General features: G+C 35.1%; 1 protein-coding gene across 2 annotated transcripts in view; it reads right to left on the bottom strand.

The window, feature by feature from the left end:
• Positions 1–19,120, bottom strand: part of ALG5 (ALG5 dolichyl-phosphate beta-glucosyltransferase) — a 36,038-nt gene that overhangs the window by 7,442 nt on the left and 9,476 nt on the right. For both annotated transcript variants that reach the window (XM_035003531.1, XM_035003532.1), the window contains 3 exons: positions 16,792–16,905; positions 6,305–6,364; positions 419–570 (listed from right to left, as the gene is read on the bottom strand). In XM_035003531.1, the coding sequence (XP_034859422.1) occupies positions 419–570; positions 6,305–6,364; positions 16,792–16,905 (326 nt within the window). The remainder of the gene's footprint in view (positions 1–418; positions 571–6,304; positions 6,365–16,791; positions 16,906–19,120) is intronic.

Below are 19,120 nucleotides of genomic sequence, written 5' to 3'. Positions count from 1 at the left end.
GGTAGAAGGGGATGCAGAGGTCGAAAGACTGGTTGGTCACAGGCAGGAGAGGGAACTTACTACTAAAAAGGAAAGAATGGAAAGAAAATGGGTGCCCTCTTCTGTTCTGATATTTCTGAGCTTTTTTTTTCTTCAAAGGAAAATACAGAAGCCTAAGGAAACAGGATGTTTTCAGGCCTTTCGATTTGTACTGTCCATAATTAAGGTGAATAAATTAACTCTATGCCTTATGTTTAGTTTGAGATTTTGAAAATAAGATCCAACTCCATAAAAGAATAAAGCTATGGATTACCTTTACATATATACATGTCAATTCTCTTTAAACCTCAGTGTTCATTCTGAGAATATAGGGCTGCTTCTCATGACCTGGAATAGCAGCCGTGTAAGACATGCCCAGTACATCCGGTTAGGAACTCACCATCGTTCAATGTGTAGAGATGAGAACGTCCGTGAAGCTGCTTCTCGTGTAAATAATTTAAACCCACACTGTGTGTCTCTGATTCCTTTGACACAAAGGAACCACACCAGAAAGTGGAACCCATACATGAGCAGAGTACGGAAGTAAGAACGCTGAAACAAAGACAAAATATAAATGACTTTTCAATTAATCTGTAAAGGACAATTGAAAACACCTGGCTGTAGACAAACTGCATTTCAATATTTAATTGGCTGGGTAGATCTTACATATGAACACCATTGTTTCATTAGTTTCACTGGCAAAGTATATTACAGAAACTTTGAGGATGCCTATTGCTTAGAGCAGGGCAGAGGTACCAGGGAAATAATTATTCATTTCCTGCAGGTTCAAGAAGAATCAGACAAGAATCACAGTACCTGTGAGAGGTCAGGGCTTTAATCTACCAGGAGCATACTATAACTCTTTTGGGCTGCTGTGAGCAAGGAGAGCACCTCATTCATCTACACATTTTGTGCCTCTTTGCCCAGATATATTTCAGGTTCAAAAAGGTGACAGCTGGGGCTCCTGGGTGGCTCTGTCAGTTAAGCGGCTGCCCTCGATTCAGGTCATGATCTCCAGGTCCTGGGGTTGAGCCCTGGGTTGGGCTCCCAGCTCAGTGGGAAGTCTGCTTCTCCCTCTCCCTTTGTACCCCCCCCCCCCCCCCCCCCCCCCCACTGTGCTTGCTTGCTCTCTCTCAAATAAATAAAATATATATATATATTAAAAAGGTGACAGTTACTGGAATATCTTGGAGATATTAAACACTATGATTTAAACCTAAAGTTCTATGTCTAGTTAATGAGAATATTGATCAAAGAAGTACAGCAAAGTGTCAAAAAGTCACAGACTGAGAAGGAATTTGAAACAATAGTCTCTCCAGTTAGGTATGACAGATATCTGATAAATATATTTTAATGATTTTCAAGTTTCTTAATACTTTGGATATTCAACTTAAGTATTCTTTAATCCTGAGTATTCATATTATTAGTAATTAATTTTATTAGTAGAACATGACATAATATTCCAATATTTATTAAGTATTGCAAACTTTAAAACATCAGAATAATAGATCATGAATTATCATTGTATTCAAGACTCTCATGTTTAGGATTAAAAGAAAGGATCTAAAAAAAAAATTTTTTTTCTATAACGTAATAGATCCATGGAATGATACACTATATGTGGACATTGGCAACCTACTGAGAGTCTATGTAGAACATTTACTATTTCATACTATTTAATATTTCCCTTCCTCCTTTTGGATTTTGCTTTTGAGAACTGTAATCTTTAGTATCATTCTTCATTTACTGGCTTTTTCTATCATCATCCAGAGATGACAGAACCATGACTAAGCGGTGATAACACGACAAAGCAGAGAAAGCCACTGACCTGAGCAGACCTGTATTTGAATCCTGGCTGCATTAATAATTAGGAGGGTGACCTTGAGCAAGTTACTTTGACTCTCTCCATCCCACTTTCGTCATCTATCAAATGGGAAAGAAAATGCCCACCTCACAAAGTAATTATAAAGATTAAATGAGATAACAGTTAAGCCTTTAGCCAAGTGTTTGGCACAGACAGTAACAGGAACTCAATAAATGTTTTTAAAAAAGGATGAAAGCGGGCGCCTGGGTGGCTCAGTTGGTTAAGCGACTGCTTTCGGCTCAGGTCATGATCCCAGGGTCCTGGGATCGAGTCCCGCATCGGGCTCCCTGCTCTGCGGGGAGCCTGCTTCTCCCTCTCCCACTCCCCCTGCTTGTGTTCCCTCTCTCGCTGTGTCTGTCTCTGTCAAATAAATAAATAAAATCTTAAAAAAAAAAATAAATAAATAAATAATAAATAAATAAAATAAATAAATAAATAAAAAAGGATGAAAGCTTGAGAGCTCCCTTTAACCTCTTGACCACAATTTCACTTGTGTATTATATAGGGCAGGAAGGGAAGGAAGAATAAAATACTTATCTATAAGGTATGTGAAACAAATTTCTTTTTAAGCGTGTGTGTGTGTGTGTACTTCTCTGTGTTTTTATTATATTTCGTGTCAAAAAGGAAAAAGTCAAATAACACAGTAAAACAAAATATCTGCAGTACATGTAATTGAAAATGATCAGTATCCATTCTTTCTTCATTAGAAAGATAACATTTTAGAACTCTTCAGAAATAAAAAATAAAGAGTATAATTCTAAAGCAAATTGGACAGAGCCTAAGAGCAGCTCACAGAAAAGGACACAAAAGAGACTTTTAAACATATAGAACAATGGTCATTCTCATTAGTGACCAATAAAACCAAATTTTAACTATAGCATGATACCATGTTATACCAATCAAACTGGCAAACACTAAAAAGAATCACAGAATTAAATCTTTTGTTAGGATATGGAGCGATGGGAGTACTCCACTACTGGGAATATAAATTGGTTACCATTTTGGAGAGCAATTAGGCAAAATGTTTATAAACTGTAAAACAAACTTTTTGAAAGGACCTAGCACTTCTCATTTATCACCTAGAATCATTAGTTATGTTCTGATGTAAATAGGTCTTACCTCTCTAAGCAGATAGGGCAGAAACCTCATCTTAAAATACTTTGGTAATCTCACAACAGCTTGCTCAGTGCCTTCCATATAAAATATTTCCAATAAATACTGGTTGACTGATTAAATCTCCAAAAGAGCATTTATGCTTAGGAAAGGAACAAATAGAAATTGAAAGATAGAAAAATTAAAATTAAAAGGTAGAAAAAATAATGCCTATAAACTATTCTCCTTGAATGATTTTTAATGTGACTTAGGTGAGCTTACTGGTTACCAAATGAAAATATCCCACGACTACTTTTGCTTGGATCTTAATAGAAGACTTTTGTTTCCTTTAGGATAATGGTTATTTTTTAAAAAACCAGAAACACATGGAGTTCACACGAAGACCTTATTTGGTTTCTAACATATTTAAAGCATAACAAGGTAAACTACAAACAAGAGGTTGTCCCTTTAATTTTTAGAACCTTGCAAAATATCTTAAAATTTACAAGACATCTAAAAATATATTATGGAACAGAATTAGTTCAATGAAACTAACAAAGTCATAGAGTAACATTATATAAACTTCTGAAGTAGACATTTAAAAATATGAAGAAAAAGACATTCACTACTTCAATATTAACAATAATCTCTCTAATGTTGATGAAATGTAAACAAGGAATTCAGGTGAAATTGAAAGCTGACTGATACTTTCATGATCTTAAAATAAATTCAAAGTCCCAAGACATAAGCCAAGACTCTTCAAAGAAAATCTAAAGACATCAAATTAACACTCAAGGGTTCAATTTTGAATCCTTTAAAAATGATAGATGCAAGAATACCCAGACAATAGAAACGTTCCTGTTATAACTGTTATACAGCACACATGGGCATATGGATACACTGACGATGGTAAGGAGTCCAGCGGTGCTGTATCATGTTTGTCTTCCGAGAGAGCAGCAGAACAGATGGTAGGATTAACAGAGGATATGTCTAAAAGTATTCAGGAAAGAGAGATCTGAAAATGAGGCAATTAGGCTGTTGACGTTGCTGCTCACTATCCCTATCACTATGGATCGATTCTTTTGTAATTTTCTGTCTACAGACTGATGACCATGCAAGGGGTTAGACTATGTACAGCACCTTAGGAGACAACTGGAGTGGCTCAGGAAGGGAAGGCCATACAGCACTGTCCTGCGGCAGGTGGAGATGACCTTTTATAAGGCAGGCAGGGTTCTATGACAATAAGCAGGACCCGAACCACAAGCCTACTGAGCAGCAGTTATGTGTAACATCTGCAGTGGACAACTGCTGCTTTCTCGCCAGTGGATCAGTTTATCCTTCCCTTCTACAGAATGGCAGCTGATTCTGTGGGCTTCAAAGGCACTAAATCAACCAATAGGTTTTAGAGAGAGAGGAACAGATGAATGGATGACAAAATAAATGATAAATACATAGATCTTGGGATAGATCCCTTGAGGTCTGACTAAAAGCAGTACTAGATACAAAGATTTAGACCATAGCACAGTCTTATTTAAATACTATCAGTAGGAAAAATTCAGTTCTCAACTAATGGAAGCTCTAAATGAAAAGAATTTACGCCATTAAAAACAAAACCAGAAACGTGGTTCCTTTCTCCTGCCACGAACAATAGATACAGGTCCCAGATATCTCTTGCCTAGAGATTACTTCACTAGCTTCCTAATTATTACTCTCTTGCTTCCTATTTTGCCATATCATTTTTTCCTTCACCAAAGAGATTATCCTTTTTTGCCTATATTTTTTTAAAAGGAAAAAAATTATACACAAAACCATTAAATTAATACTAGCCTAGTCTTAAGTGTTTTGTTTGCACTGATATTTTTACATAAATAATTAAGCTGTATTTACAATACCATATTCTTTTTTTCATACAACCTAATACTTTGGGTATTTTCCCATGTTATTATATAGTCTCCATTATCATCTGTTTTATTTGCTGCATGATATTCCATCCAGGAGAAATATCTGTAATATTTTCTATTGTTGGAATTTAGTATTTTATAGTTTCTATTGTTTTGTAATTATAAAATAATGTAAACATCTTGGACATACACTTTTCCTTTCCTTATCCCCTGTGTATTAGTAAAGTGATGAAGCTGGACTAGCTAACCTCTAAGCAGTCTTTCAATTTTAATTTCTAATAGTATGATATTCTTTATGGTTAATAGATTACCTTTTTCAAATACCACTGAGCGTCCACAGAGACACAGAACACTGGATCAGACGCTGAAGATATTAAAATACTTTATTTCTTAAGAAAAGAAGAATCTAGGTTTCCACACTTGAGCATAATCCTTAAGAGGTTTCTATGACCTTGCCATCAGTATATCTTGAAAAAAATATATAATTTCTTTATATCTTACTTCAGAATTATTGAGGGAAAGATTCAGCCTTTTATTCCACTGGTTCTCAAACTCTGGTATGCATAAAGTTGACCTGGGAAATTGTTAAAAATGCAGATTCCTGGTCTATCCCTATAGTCTGGATTCAGTGTGTCTGGGATTGGCCTAGAAATATGCATGTTTAAAACAAAACAAAACAAAACTCCCCAGGCAATTCTGACCTTGCATTGAAAAATATTGCTTTATTCTTGATCTATCTGGCCATTCTAGTAGATGAACCATTAAGAATATAATGGACAACTACTGGCCTTGAAACCCTGGACCCAGATTTTTAAGTGAAAAAATAAAGTAACTTTAAAAAATTGCACAGAATAATTGTTTAATATATTTTTTTCCTCCCAAGTTACTCCAGCTTTTCTAGCCTAATATACAAATTACAAAATGAAGAATTTAACATCTTCATTGAAGGCAGTCACAACTTGTTAAATTTTAAGGTGCAGTGTTTCTCTAAGAGGAATAAAGTTAAAAAACAAAACAATACAAAAAAACTTTAAATGAAACCCAAAATATAGTACTTAAAGTGTGCCAAAATGAGAAACACTAAAGGCAAGTTGAATGGTTCAAAAATGTATCATTTAGAAAAGTTTGCCTTATATCAGAACTGAATGGGAACTCTTGTATCTTAAAAAAAATAAAAAAGGGCTGCTTGCATCCTAAGTCAAAGTGAAGTCTACATCCTTTTTGTATACTCATTAAAAAACAACAACACAAAAACTCAATTCCTAAATGTGCTTATCTTTCACGAACCTTCCGATATTAAAAAATTTTTTTTTCCTTTGAAAGGAAGCTCATTTTTATGAGATTAAACATAAAAGCTTATTTTTTTGCTAATGAGTATGAAAAAAGGAAAAAAAACCCTGCTGATCATGCCTGTCAGTGAATGCCTCACCTGAGCAATTGATTCTTTTTCCAAATGAGCTCGAGATCCACATGCAATAGCCATTTGTTCCTGAGGAAAAAGCAATAAAATGATTTTTCAGTATTTGAATATTCTATTTGAATATTAATAATTAAATATAATCAATAAAAATACTTATTTTCAATGAGAGTGTCTCATTTTTTAGAAACCGATTTTTTAAAAAGTCACATTAAATATCTTTAAAGGTTTACTCAGGTGTTCAGAATATATACAGCTTCAGGAAACCTAATTATACTTACTAAAAGGATAATATTCAGGGCTAAATAGCAGGGGCATGTACGACTTGAAAATTCTTATTTTAAATGATTCCTCTGATTAAAAATACTGTATTAACATAGTTAGAAGGAAAAATAGTGGTATTAGAAAAAAGTATCTGTAAATGGTATGATTATACATAATCATTACATTCTGTAAAATCCAAGATTATCAACTGAAAAACTACTACACATATTAAGGGAATTTAAGAAGATGAGTGGGCGCAAATGAAGATATATATAATACTTTAGTCTTCATATGTATAAACATTAATCAGAAAATATAATGGAAGACAGTATTTGTAACATCAATAAGAAAGGAAACTCTGGAAATAAACTTTACAAAAAATGTGGCAATACCTAAATAAATAACACATATATAAGCTACCAAGGGAAACAAAAGAATCCAACACATAGAAAGGCATCCCATGATCATAGATGAGTAGATGTGATGACAATATCAAAAATCAATTCTCCTTAAAATTAATCTTTAAATTTAAGGTCATACCAATAGATATATCAAAATAATTTTTCACTAAACTAGATAAGCTAATTTTTAGAGTTAATATTGAAAAATAAAGAACCAGAAGAGCCAGGAAAATTCTAAGAATTAGAATATATATTATAAAGCTATAATAATTAAAACTAAGGTACTAGAATGTGAATAGATAAATCCATGGACCAGAATGGAAAGGCCAGAAACACACACACACACACACACACACACAAATATGGATACTTAGAATATGCTAAAGATGACATTTTCAATCAGTAGGCAAAAGATGAACAATAAATGCTGTAGGACATCTGGGTAGCTACTTGGAAACCAAATTAAGCTGAACCTGAGCCTCATACTAAATAGTAGGATATATTTTGGATACATCAAAGATTTAAGTGTAAAATATCAGGAATAATTTTTAAAATGATCTCAAGGAAAGCATAAGTACACAAAATCTAGAAGAAAAATTGATTCAACAATAAATTTTTAAAAACCTGTGGCAAAACAAAAATCTAAGCATATTCAAAATTAAAAGACACATAAATTGGGGGTAAATATTTGTAATTTATATTACAGACAAAAGGATCATTTCCAAAATGCTGAAGTGCCCCTACGAATTATTATAAAGTACTCTGAGAACTCAGTTGGAAAAGAGGCAAAGGTTATGAACAAAGTGTTCATAAAAGAGGAAGTGAAAATAGCTCTTAAACACCTGGAAACATCCTTAATCACATGTATCCCAAAAGCAGTACAAATAAAACCTATCAGTGTTTACAATATGGTGCCCATAACCTGGCTCAACAATTATCAGTACATTTAAAGAAAATAAAATGAAAAAAACCCCCCAAAACAAAAAACTAATACATGGCCAATCTTGCTTCCTCTAAAGCCCCTCATCACTATCCCACCCAACAAATTCTAGGCATCACATTATAAATTGCTGTATATTTCAATCACAATAGCACTATCACAACTAAAACATTAATAATTCTTTAATACCATCAGATACAGTTTTCAAATTTGTCCAATTATCTCATAAATATTTTATTTGAATCAAGAGCCAAATAAAATTCATACAAATTGGCTGATGTTTCTTTTACCTGTGTGTTCCCCCCTACTTCTGTTAATTTTTTTCTTTTGCTTTATTTGTTGAAGAAACTATGTAACTTGTCTTGTAGACTTTCCTCGATGTTGGATTTTGCTGATTGTACCCACACTGGTGACATTTATCATGTTCCGCTGTCCTCTATATTTCCTGTAAACTGGTTGTTAGAAGATAAAATTCAGGCTTACTTTTCAAGAACTTACAGCAGTGTTGCATGTCTGTCTTTCTTTTTTGTGTCAATGGTGAGGGCAATACTATATTTCACCATAAAGATTTACCATACTTTCACTGTTTGCCTATGTGTTGACTATTTCTAATTTCATGCTTTTAGAACGGTGCCCAAAAGAACATCTTTGAGTATAAAACTCAATTTGTATTTTGGATTTCCTTCTTTGGAAAAAGTCATAGAAACAGAATACTAAACTGCAAGTATGAATGTTTTAAATGTTTATGAGCCAAATTATTCTTTAAAAGGCTCTTTATATTACCACTAAATGGGTATAATATTGACTACTTCATCAAATGCTTGCCAGTTCTAATTATTCTCATTTTAAATTTGCTAATTTTATAAGAGGAAAATACGACCACATGTGATCTAATTTCCTTTTCTTTATAATAAAAAGGTAAACTTGGGGGAAATTTTAGTGGCCATTATATTTTCTTTTGGAAATTATGGTTACGTACTTTGCCTACTACTTAGTAGTAGGAATAATTTCTTCTCTTTTTCTGGCAGACATACTTTGCTCAGGAAGGGAGAGAATGCTTTTCTTAAGGAAGAACCATGTAAAAAGTTCAGACTGTTTATGGCAAATAAGCTTCAACATTAAATCCAAAAAGAGCAGTAATGTTACTGAGTATTAGATGGGAAAAAAAAAAAGAGCCCCTCCCATCTTTCAGAGACTGAGTAGAATTAAAATGTCACTTAATTAAAAAATAAAAATAAAATGTCATTTAATTAAACTAAAAACAAAAAAAAGAAAAGCCTTCATTTAAAATCTTTTTCTCTCAGTGTAAGTCCCTAAAGGCTTTTAGGAGAAGTTTATATATCTACGGTTCTAATGTAAGAACTGAATCGCTGGGACTGATCTCACTGTCAAAAGGAATTCATCTAAACAGCTTTTAGAACAGTTAGCTGTTCCTCAGGAAAAGATATTCTTGCTTTTAAAATGGGTAATATTAGAAAATGTATGTAAACATGAAGTATCTTTCTTTTAAGCCTCTTTCAGAATATCACTAATTTTATTGTGGGTGTTGAAAAATGAATACTTCAGTTACTATGACAGCTAACTTTTAAAAGTGGTAAAAAGTGGTACCATATTGTCTTCTAGAAAGAAATGCTCCATTAGAGGGGCGCCTGGGTGGCTCAGTCGTTAAGCGTCTGCCTTCGGCTCGGGTCATGATCTCAGGGTCCTGGGATCGAGTCCCACATCGGGCTCCCTGCTCAGCGGGGGGTCTGCTTCTCCCTCTCCCACTCCCCCTGCTTGTGTTCCCTCTCTCGCTGTCTCTCTCTGTGTCAAATAAATAAATAAAATCTTAAAAAAAAAAAAAAAAAAAAAGAAATGCTCCATCAGAATCTTTCTTACCTAGTACTTTTCCATTTAAGTATTTCCTCACAATTCATTGCAAGGAATTGTGAGGAAACAGACTAAAAGGAACAGACTAGAAGAACTAGGTATATCTAATTCATATGAACAATTATAAACAGTAACATTAGAATTATCTCTGAAAATCAAGCATGAAGACTAATGTTAATAATTAGAGGTAATGGTTATTGAGTGCTGAACATATGCTAAACACTTGACCATACATTTTTTTTTTTAAAGATTTATTTATTTATTTTGAGAGAGCGAGAATGAGAGAGAGAGAGAGTACATGAGTGGGGGAGGGACAGAGGGAGAAGCAGGCTCCTCGCTGAGCAGGGAGCCGGATGCGGGACTCGATCCCGGGACTCCGGGATCATGACCTGAGCCGAAGGCAGTCGCTCAACCAACTGAGCCACCCAGGCGCCCCGACCATACATTTTAAAAAATTTTAATCATTACCTCAGAATTATGAACTCAGGCTCACTGTCCGTATGTCAGTGATGAGGAAAATGAGGTGGATGGATTCACTTGCCCAAGGTCACAGGCAATTTGAACTCCGCACCCAAAGTTAAACATACTGAAGTGGAAATGGGAATTGACACAGGTACTCCATAAGGCAAACGTGACTCCAAATGAGGTAGATAGCATATAAAGTGAAGTACTGAGTTAAGAAAAAGTTTTATTTATTAAAAAATTATGTTTTGACTTAAAAAAAATCCTATCCCCATTTTTTCCTCAAAAGCAATAAACATTCGTTGTTAAAAACAAACAATAAGGGGTGCCTGGCTGGCTCAGTCAGAAGAGCATGCAACTCTTGATCTCGGGGTCGTGAGTTTGAGTCCCATGTTGGGTGTAGTGATAACTTAAAAAAAATTAATCTAAAGGAAAATAAAAATTTGAAAAGATACCCACAGTCCCACTATCCACAGACAACTGATGTTAGCACATTATTTATTAGATAGATAACTAGATATGGCTATAGCTATCGATATATATACATATATATATCTCTCCAGATGTTTAAAATTTATTTTTTCACTTAATTATGTATAATGAATAGCATTCTATATGATAATGAATTTAACCTGTGTAAATGAATACTTAACCTGTGTAAATGAATATTTAACACTTTAAATCATTTCTAATTTTTTCCTTTAACTAAAAAAATAAAATATATTAAATATAAATATATTTAAAGCAAAAAATCCTTGAAAATTTATTTTTATACACATTCTTAATTATTTCCTTAAGATAAATTTCTCAAAGCTGTGTCAAGGGATATGTATTATTGGATCAATGGATATGAATTATTTAAACCTTTTGATTCTTCTTTTTTTTTTTTAAAGATTTTATTTATTTATTTGACAGAGACAGACACAGCGAGAGAGGGAACACAAGCAGGGGGAGTGGGAGAAGGAGAAGCAGGCTTCCCTCTGAGCAGGGAGCCCGATGTGGGGCTTGATCCCAGGACCCTGGGATCATGACCTGAGCTGAAGGCAGACGCTTAATGACTGAGCCACCCAGGCGCCCCTTGATTCTTATTTTCAACTTGTTCTATAAAAATATTGTATGAATCTACACAAACTCAACAGATATGGTTATGGAGTGCAGATTTCCGGTCAACTATTTTGTTTAGGGAGTTTTGATTCTATTTTTATAGTTAAGCCACCTAACAAGTGATCATCACAGATTTTGCTTAGAAATATTACTGTAAAACCAAGCATATTTTATTAAAAGAGGTAGCATAACTACTGGTTAAGAAATTGAGAAGCTGGGACTTAAAGAAAAAAGATAACACAGATAAAATATCTGGAACTAAATATAAATCCCTATTTTATTTGTGTGTCATACAAAGCTCTACTTAAATGACCTATGTCTAGTTTAAAACCTTAAAAGACCTTCTTGAGAGAAGAAATTGCTAGCAACTTTTCTAAATTCATTAAGGATAATCTGAGCAGAACTGTAAGTGGAAATACAAGCACAAAGTAGTAGTAAATTTCTTTTTGTTGCAACTAAAAATAATATCTGCTGAGAAAACATTAGAAGCCATTACAAACATCCTGGAGTCAATACACTAATGTAGAAGATATTTAAGTTAACTACTGCCATCTAGTGAGTTAGTCATGTAGTCATTACAGGATTTGACTACTTTGAAACTCATGTTCTTGTTTCATTACTTCCAGAACTGTTCTAGCCAATTTTTATTATGTCTTAAGGGAACATATACAAGTCATGCTTATCAAATTTGTGACTTAAATGAACTGAGAACAGAATGGCAATTGCATTAAAGATAGGAAAAAAGCCCTACACCCTGACAAATGGAAATCAAACATGCTAATGTTTAATACAGTCACATTTACATTCCTAAATAAAACAAGGCAAAACAAACACAGTTTGAGGATGCATCTGTGCCAGTTGGAGGATGGGAAGACAAGGTGCAATGGCAATGCACACCGAAGAGTTGGCGATACGAGGCAACTATGTAAATGTGGTAACCAGATCCACACTAACTGAAGCATCCTCAGTGGAAAATGATCAGGATGGTAAGAAAAAGAAAAATGCTATTTTAAAACTTGAAAGAACTACTGACAGCCCAAAATAGAGAAGCCACATGAAAAGCAGCTTTAGGGGCACCTGGGTGCTCAGTCATTAAGCGTCTGCCTTCGGCTCAGGTCAGGATCCCAGGGTCCTGGGATCGAGCCCCGCATCAGGCTCCCTGCTCAGCAGGAGGCCTGCTTCTCCCTCTCCCACTCCCCCTGCTTGTGTTCCCTCTCTCGCTGTGTTTCTCTCTGTCAAATAAATAAATAAAATCTTTAAAAAAAAAAAGAAAGAAAAGCAGCTTTAACTCTCTAAAGGGCTGTCACAAAGAAGTACAAGAGACTACTTTGTGTAGCTCTGAAAAACAGAACCAACTAAAGGGGGTGATTAAAAGGAGGCATGTTTGCATTTAATGTAAAGAGGAACTCTGTAACTGAGCTGAGATCGATGGGCTGCTTGGGCATCACTATAGCTATGCAAGCAGAGACTGAAAGATCACGTGGTAGCTATAAAAAGTTTCCAATATTGGATAAATGATGGAATTAGACCAAGGGTCTGTAATCTATAGCCCATGGCCCAAATCTGGCCTGCTGCTTGGTTTTGTGAGTAAATTTTTCTTGGAACACAGGCATGATCATTCAATTATGTATTATCTGGGTCTGCTTTTGTGCTACCACCAGGTCTGAGTAGTTGCAACGGAGACTATATGGCTTTAAAGCTGAAAATACTTACTCTATGGCCCTTTACAGAAAAAGTGTGTCAACACCTGAATTAGATAATTAAGAAGATTCCTTCTAATTCCTCTATGAATGTTAGCTTCAGAGTGCAAGTTTTCTGAGAGCAATGACTGGCTACTTATAAGCTTTATCAGAAAGATGAGTAGACAGGGATCCCAATTCAAAAATAATCATTTTTTGAAACTTTATCACTTACCTGCCTCCTTCCCATCTCCTTCAAAAAGAGTTATAGGATGCATACTGACAAAAATTCTTAACAGAGTTTAAATTCATTTAAGTGAGTTGTGATACTCTTAAATAATTAGGCATACCTTCTGTGCTGTAGACCAAGGCTGTGAATTAAATGCTTAATCATAATCAAATGCTTTAGTTCTTTAAAACTCAACATTTACAGTAACAATGCAGTAAATTGGATTATGATAAGGAAAAAAGATGGCATCAAAACTCCTTTCCTTTTCAGAGTTGTATAAAGGAAACTGGATTCACAGAAGGTTCAGATTTTTCTCCTGTTTATTGTTTCGTTCACCCTGTAACTTTAGCTACATCATTTTTCTTTGCCCTACTGCAGAATGACATAAAGTCAGCTGCAAATAATTTGACACCTTCCACCCTCCCTCCCACTCATGGCCCCCCCAAGCTAAAGGCATAATGCAGAAGAAACATTTACCAAATCTTTGTGGGGTCTCTTGGGAGACCTAGAAAATCAAACCCAACAACTGTACTAGTTGGATTTTTTTTTCTTTTTTTTTTTTAAAGGTTTTATTTATTTATTTGAGAGAGAGAATGAGAGACAGAGAGCAGGAGAGGGAAGAGGGTCAGAGGGAGAAGCAGACAACCCACTGAGAGGGAGCCCGATGCGGGACTCGATCCTGGGACTCCAGGATCATGACCTGAGCTGAAGGCAGTCGCTTAACCAACTGAGCCACCCAGGCGCCCTAGTTGGATTTTCTTTTAGCTTATCATGATTCACTAAGAGGTGGAAGAAATACTTTTTTAGTAATAGTGAACATGTGACATATCCAATAATTATTTCATATTGTATGGTATAAAGCAGTAATGTCCAACAAAACTGTGATGATGGAAATGCTCTATATCTCTGTTAGCCAATAAGATAGCTACTGGTCACAAGTATATGAAATGTGGCCAGTGAGAACTAGAATTTAAAATTTAGTGAGGAACTAAAATTTTATTTAATTTTAATTAATTTAAATTTAAATAGCCATATGTGGCAGGTAGCTACTGTTTTGAATAGCACAGGTAAAAGGGATATTTTCAGAAATAATTCTTTTAAGAATTATATTAGTTAATTCATTTAGTGTCTTTAAAGACAAACTACTAGATAGAAAAGGGAAGTGGGTGATGGTGAAAGGAGAAATGGAACACTTGTGAAAATCCATGAAATTCAAATAAATACATATTTATTTCTAGGAAGGAGATGAGGTTTTTTAATTATTAAATGTTCTGCTTTTGGGGGTTTTGCTTTTTTTTATTATTCAGTTAACAGGGATTATTTTAACAAGTATATAATAATAATAATTAGTTCTAAATTAGGTCTATTTCATTCATGGATAGTTCTATTTATTGATCTTATTTTGGCTCTCAATTTGCTTCCTTATTTCTGTAATTTCTCTTTTAATACCATTCTGTTGTTTTGTCATCTCTCTTTCCAATGCCTGTGTTGCTGATTTCTTATTTTCATTATTTCTAGAGCAAAAATACCTTCATGCAATTTTATCCTTTTTCTTGGATTATACCTGCTTTCATTTGGAGTTTATCCTTCTTTTGTATGAAACTTCAATTCTTTTTCTATAGTAACATGCTGGCGTAGCTGACATTTCTTTTGTTTTGTCATGACTAACATGGGTAGCTCTCGTACAGTACAAGGGAATTTTCCTTGATATACAGGTATCCCCCCGTTTTCAAAAGTTCATGTTAGGCCATGTTGCTTTTACGAAAGACCAACATTAGTAGCTGTTCTTGCTAACTGAAAGAAATATGAAGAGGAATTTTGCTTTTACAAAAAAAAAGCAAAAAGCACAAACAGCGTTCAACATTTGTGTTGTGGCAAACTGCAGAGGCAGCGCTCGCTCTGAGCGGTGAGACGGGCCCCGCCAAGCTCCTGCCCCAGAACCACACTCAGCATCGCAGCATCAAGCCACCATAGCTTTGAACTATGTCTGTGAGCATCGCTGCTTTATCCTGATTTATTTTGTGTATCTGTTAGCAAGATGTGTCTTAAGGTGTCAGAAAAGCCTGAGAGAGGTTATTTTTGGGTCTGGGAACATTAAAAAAAATTTTGTGGTATACATTAATGGTAATTGCTTCTTTGCTTTATGCCATTTGGCTCACGAATGAGATAGCAGGGGTGACTTGTATTTTACCTTGTGTAGCACCTGTTTGTCCCCTCTGAACTAGAGTTTCAAGGCCTGAATATTATACCTGGGGGAGGGAGGGAGTGCCCCTAAAGCTCAATATAGCTTTATTGGGTTATTTGGGTTCCTTGCTGTTGACAGATTTTGTCATGTCCTATACAAAGATACACTCCACTGAGGAATGGATTTAGTCACATGGATCTGTGCCCTAAACTTATCTTGAAGCCCCGAAAACAGCAAGCTCTAGCAATTTTTCTTGCTTCTGCTGAAATTCTGTGTGATGGTAGGTAGGTGTACTGTTTAATGTTGTCCAACGGTGCTTACTCATTCTCTCAGGCTGATTCTCTCCAGATTGGGATTATTTGGTAAAAAGTTCAGAATTTGGTTAAATTTGTCTTTTCTAAATGGCCTTTAAAAAGTGGAAATGGCACCAGAATTTTTCTTTCCTTAACTTCCACTTTTTCTTTCTTTTTTAAACAAAATGTTGATACTGGTTTTATTCATAATTGCCAAATGCTGGAAACAACCCAAATGTCCTTCAACAGTTGCATGGATAAACAGTCATACTGCCATACAATGGAATATCACTTAGCAATTAAAAGGAAAAAACTATTGATAAAGACAGTAATATGGATGAATCTCAAATGCATTATGCTGAGTGAAAGTCAATCTCCACTTTTTGAAATTTATGGCATGAAGTTGCACATAATCTTTTCTGAGCAGTTGCTGCTTGGGTTTGTTTCATCAGAAACAAGCGTTCTGTGATCCAGTTTCGTTTCACATCTTTACTTGGGAGGCTCAGTCTATGCTCTTAAATAAAAGCCTTAGCTGAATATATAATAAATATTAAAACTCTGGTAGTGGTGATTGAAAATCAAGAGACATGGCTAAAATATTAAATAAATAACTGTCAAGTAAATCTCAGACCATCGGTAATGTTTATAATAAAATGATTAGCTTTTCTGTGGAGCTGTATACAGGAATTTCACACCAGAAGAAGCACCATTTTTTTTTTTTTAGTGTTAATAGGCTTTTATATTTAAGATTTCATGAACCGAGTGGCCATGGACTCCTTAAGGCCTTTGTCATTCCAATACTTAAATTAAAAATGATCTCTGAATGCTTTCAGAGATAATTTTCTTTTCTTTCTTTCTTTTTTTTTTTTTTTAACATACAATGTATTACTTGTTTCAGAGGTACAGGTCTGTGATTCATCCGTCTTACACAATTCACACGCTCACCATAGCACATACCCTCCCCAATGTAGAAGCACCAATTTTTAAATTTATATGTAAATTCCATTTTAACGTTACTTTAGACTACCTGTTTTCTTGATTGAAGATCATTTAAGCTATATTCTTATACTCACGGGCCAAGGCTGTAGATCATTCAGTCCCTTTTCTAATTTCTCAACATCTGGAAACTTTGTGGCTCCATCAGCATCTGCCATCAGGATCTTTTCTCCTCGAGAACTGAATATACCCTGTATTTAAACATTTTAATTAAAAGAAAGTTGCTTAAAATTAAGGTTAAATTCAATGACATGTCAGTTTGTTTTGCTTTACTTAAAACAGCTAATATTAGATAGTCTAATATCTAATATTAGGTGTGAAATGGCAGGAGGCCAAAGTTCCCTGAAAACACATTACATTGATAAGATCCTTCCAAACATATCTAATGCCTATTTAATGGTTTTAAAAACTTTGTGAGGGCGCCTGGGTGGCTCAGTTGGTTAAGCGACTGCCTTCGGCTCAGGTCATGATCCTGGAGTCCCGGGATCGAGTCCCACATCGGGCTCCCTGCTCGGCGGGGAGTCTGCTTCTCCCTCCGACCCTCCCCCCTCTCATGTGCTCTCTCTCATCCTCTCTCTCTCAAATAAATAAATAAAATCTTTAAAAAAAAAAAAGAAAAAAAAAAAACTTTGTGAGATCATACCACTAATACCTTATAAAATATGGTAAGAAAATAGATTTGGACAAAAAAAAGATGTCCTACATCAATAAAAACAAAAAAAGTAAAATAGCTATCATATATGTTATATATGTATTGTATATGTATCCGGGCTATTTTAGGGCAGCATATGAAGAGCATATTTATGGGTGGATTGAACAAATGTAATATATATAAACTTGCTGTGAAACACATCCTAAGATGACAGGTCTTTAGTATTCTTTATTATGGAATCTAAAGGTTTTTTTTTTTTTTTTAAAGATTTTATTTATTTGAGAGAGAGAGAGAGAGAGAGCAAGCACGAGTAGGGGGGAGGGGCAGAGGGAGAAACAGACTCCCCGCTGATCAGGCAGCCAGACATGGGGCTTGATTCCAGGACCATGAGATCATGACCTGAGGTGAAGGCAGACGCTTAACCAACCTTATTCCAGGTGCCCCTGGAATCTAAATTAGTTTAAATTAATTACTGAATAAAGAAATATGCAATATCACTAAATTTTGGGAAATGTAGATATATCCAAATACTATTTTATGTTATTTGAGGGATCTGACACTTAGCAAAATTATGCCTCTCAATATTGAATTGATTGGTTTTTTGTGAATATGACTGAGTGTATATTTCACATGGAAATAAAAACTCTTAATTCATGGTCCATTTGAGTGAATTCATTGTTTCTTAAGTATAAATATATGTATGGTTTGATATAGGAGAATATAGCCTATGATATCACTTAACAGTATGAATATAGATAAGAGAAATGTAGACAAAATTTTGATCATTTATTCTACAGGATAAACCCACTAATTTCTATAATTAAAAAAAAATCATATCCATTAGAATACAGGTGAAAAAGCAGAATAAAGGGCACCTGGGTGGCTCAGATGGTTGAGCGTCTGCCTTCGGCTCAGGTCATGATCCCAGGGTTCTGGGATCAAGTCCCACATGGGGCTCCCTGCTCTGTGGGAGCCTGCTTCTCTCTCTGCCTCTCTCTCTCTCTCTCTCTATCTCTCATGATTAAATAAATAAAATCTTTAAAAAAAAAAAGCAGAATAAAAATATTTTATTTAACATCTAGACAAAAAGCCACCCCCCCCAAAAAAAAGAACCAAAGGATTCTTTCAAAGATAGACGTTAAGAGCGAACTGGGGTAATTATTTAGCATTATGGAAAAATGCCTTTGGCTTTCAATCTTGTTTAAGCCACTTTATTATTTTTTTAAAATTTTTTATTGTTATGTTAATCACCATACATCACATCATTAGTTTTTGATGCAGTGTTCCATGATTCATTGTTTGTGCATAACACCCAGTGCTCCATGCAGAATGTGCCCTCTTTAATACCCATCACCAGGCTAACCCATCCTCCCACCCCCCTCCCCTCTAGAACCCTGTTTGTTTTTCAGAGTCCATCGTCTCTCATGGTTCGTCTCCCCCTCCGATTTCCCCCGCTTCATTCTTCCCCTCCTGCTATCTTCTTCTTTTTTTTTTTCTTAACATATATTGCATTGTTTGTTTCAGAGGTACAGATCTGTGACTCAACAGTCTTGCACAGTTCACAGTGTTCACCATAGCACATACCCTCCCCCACTTTATTATTTTTAAAGGAGGTTCTTTAATGACTGCTACTCTCCACTGTACCAACGATGGCCTTCACTTCACTGCCCAACTTGCTGAAAAAGCAGCCTATGTTGGCGCCTCCCATTCTTTTCCATTCAATCCCACCCTATCCCCTCTCACTGCTCCGACGG

Source organism: Mirounga leonina, unplaced genomic scaffold (assembly GCF_011800145.1).
Source record: "Mirounga leonina isolate KUSES-001 unplaced genomic scaffold, KU_Mleo_1.0 Mir_127, whole genome shotgun sequence".
Classification (NCBI taxonomy): Eukaryota; Metazoa; Chordata; class Mammalia; order Carnivora; family Phocidae; genus Mirounga; species Mirounga leonina.
Note: the sequence above shows the minus strand (reverse complement) of the source record. Positions and strands in the feature narration are given on the sequence as shown.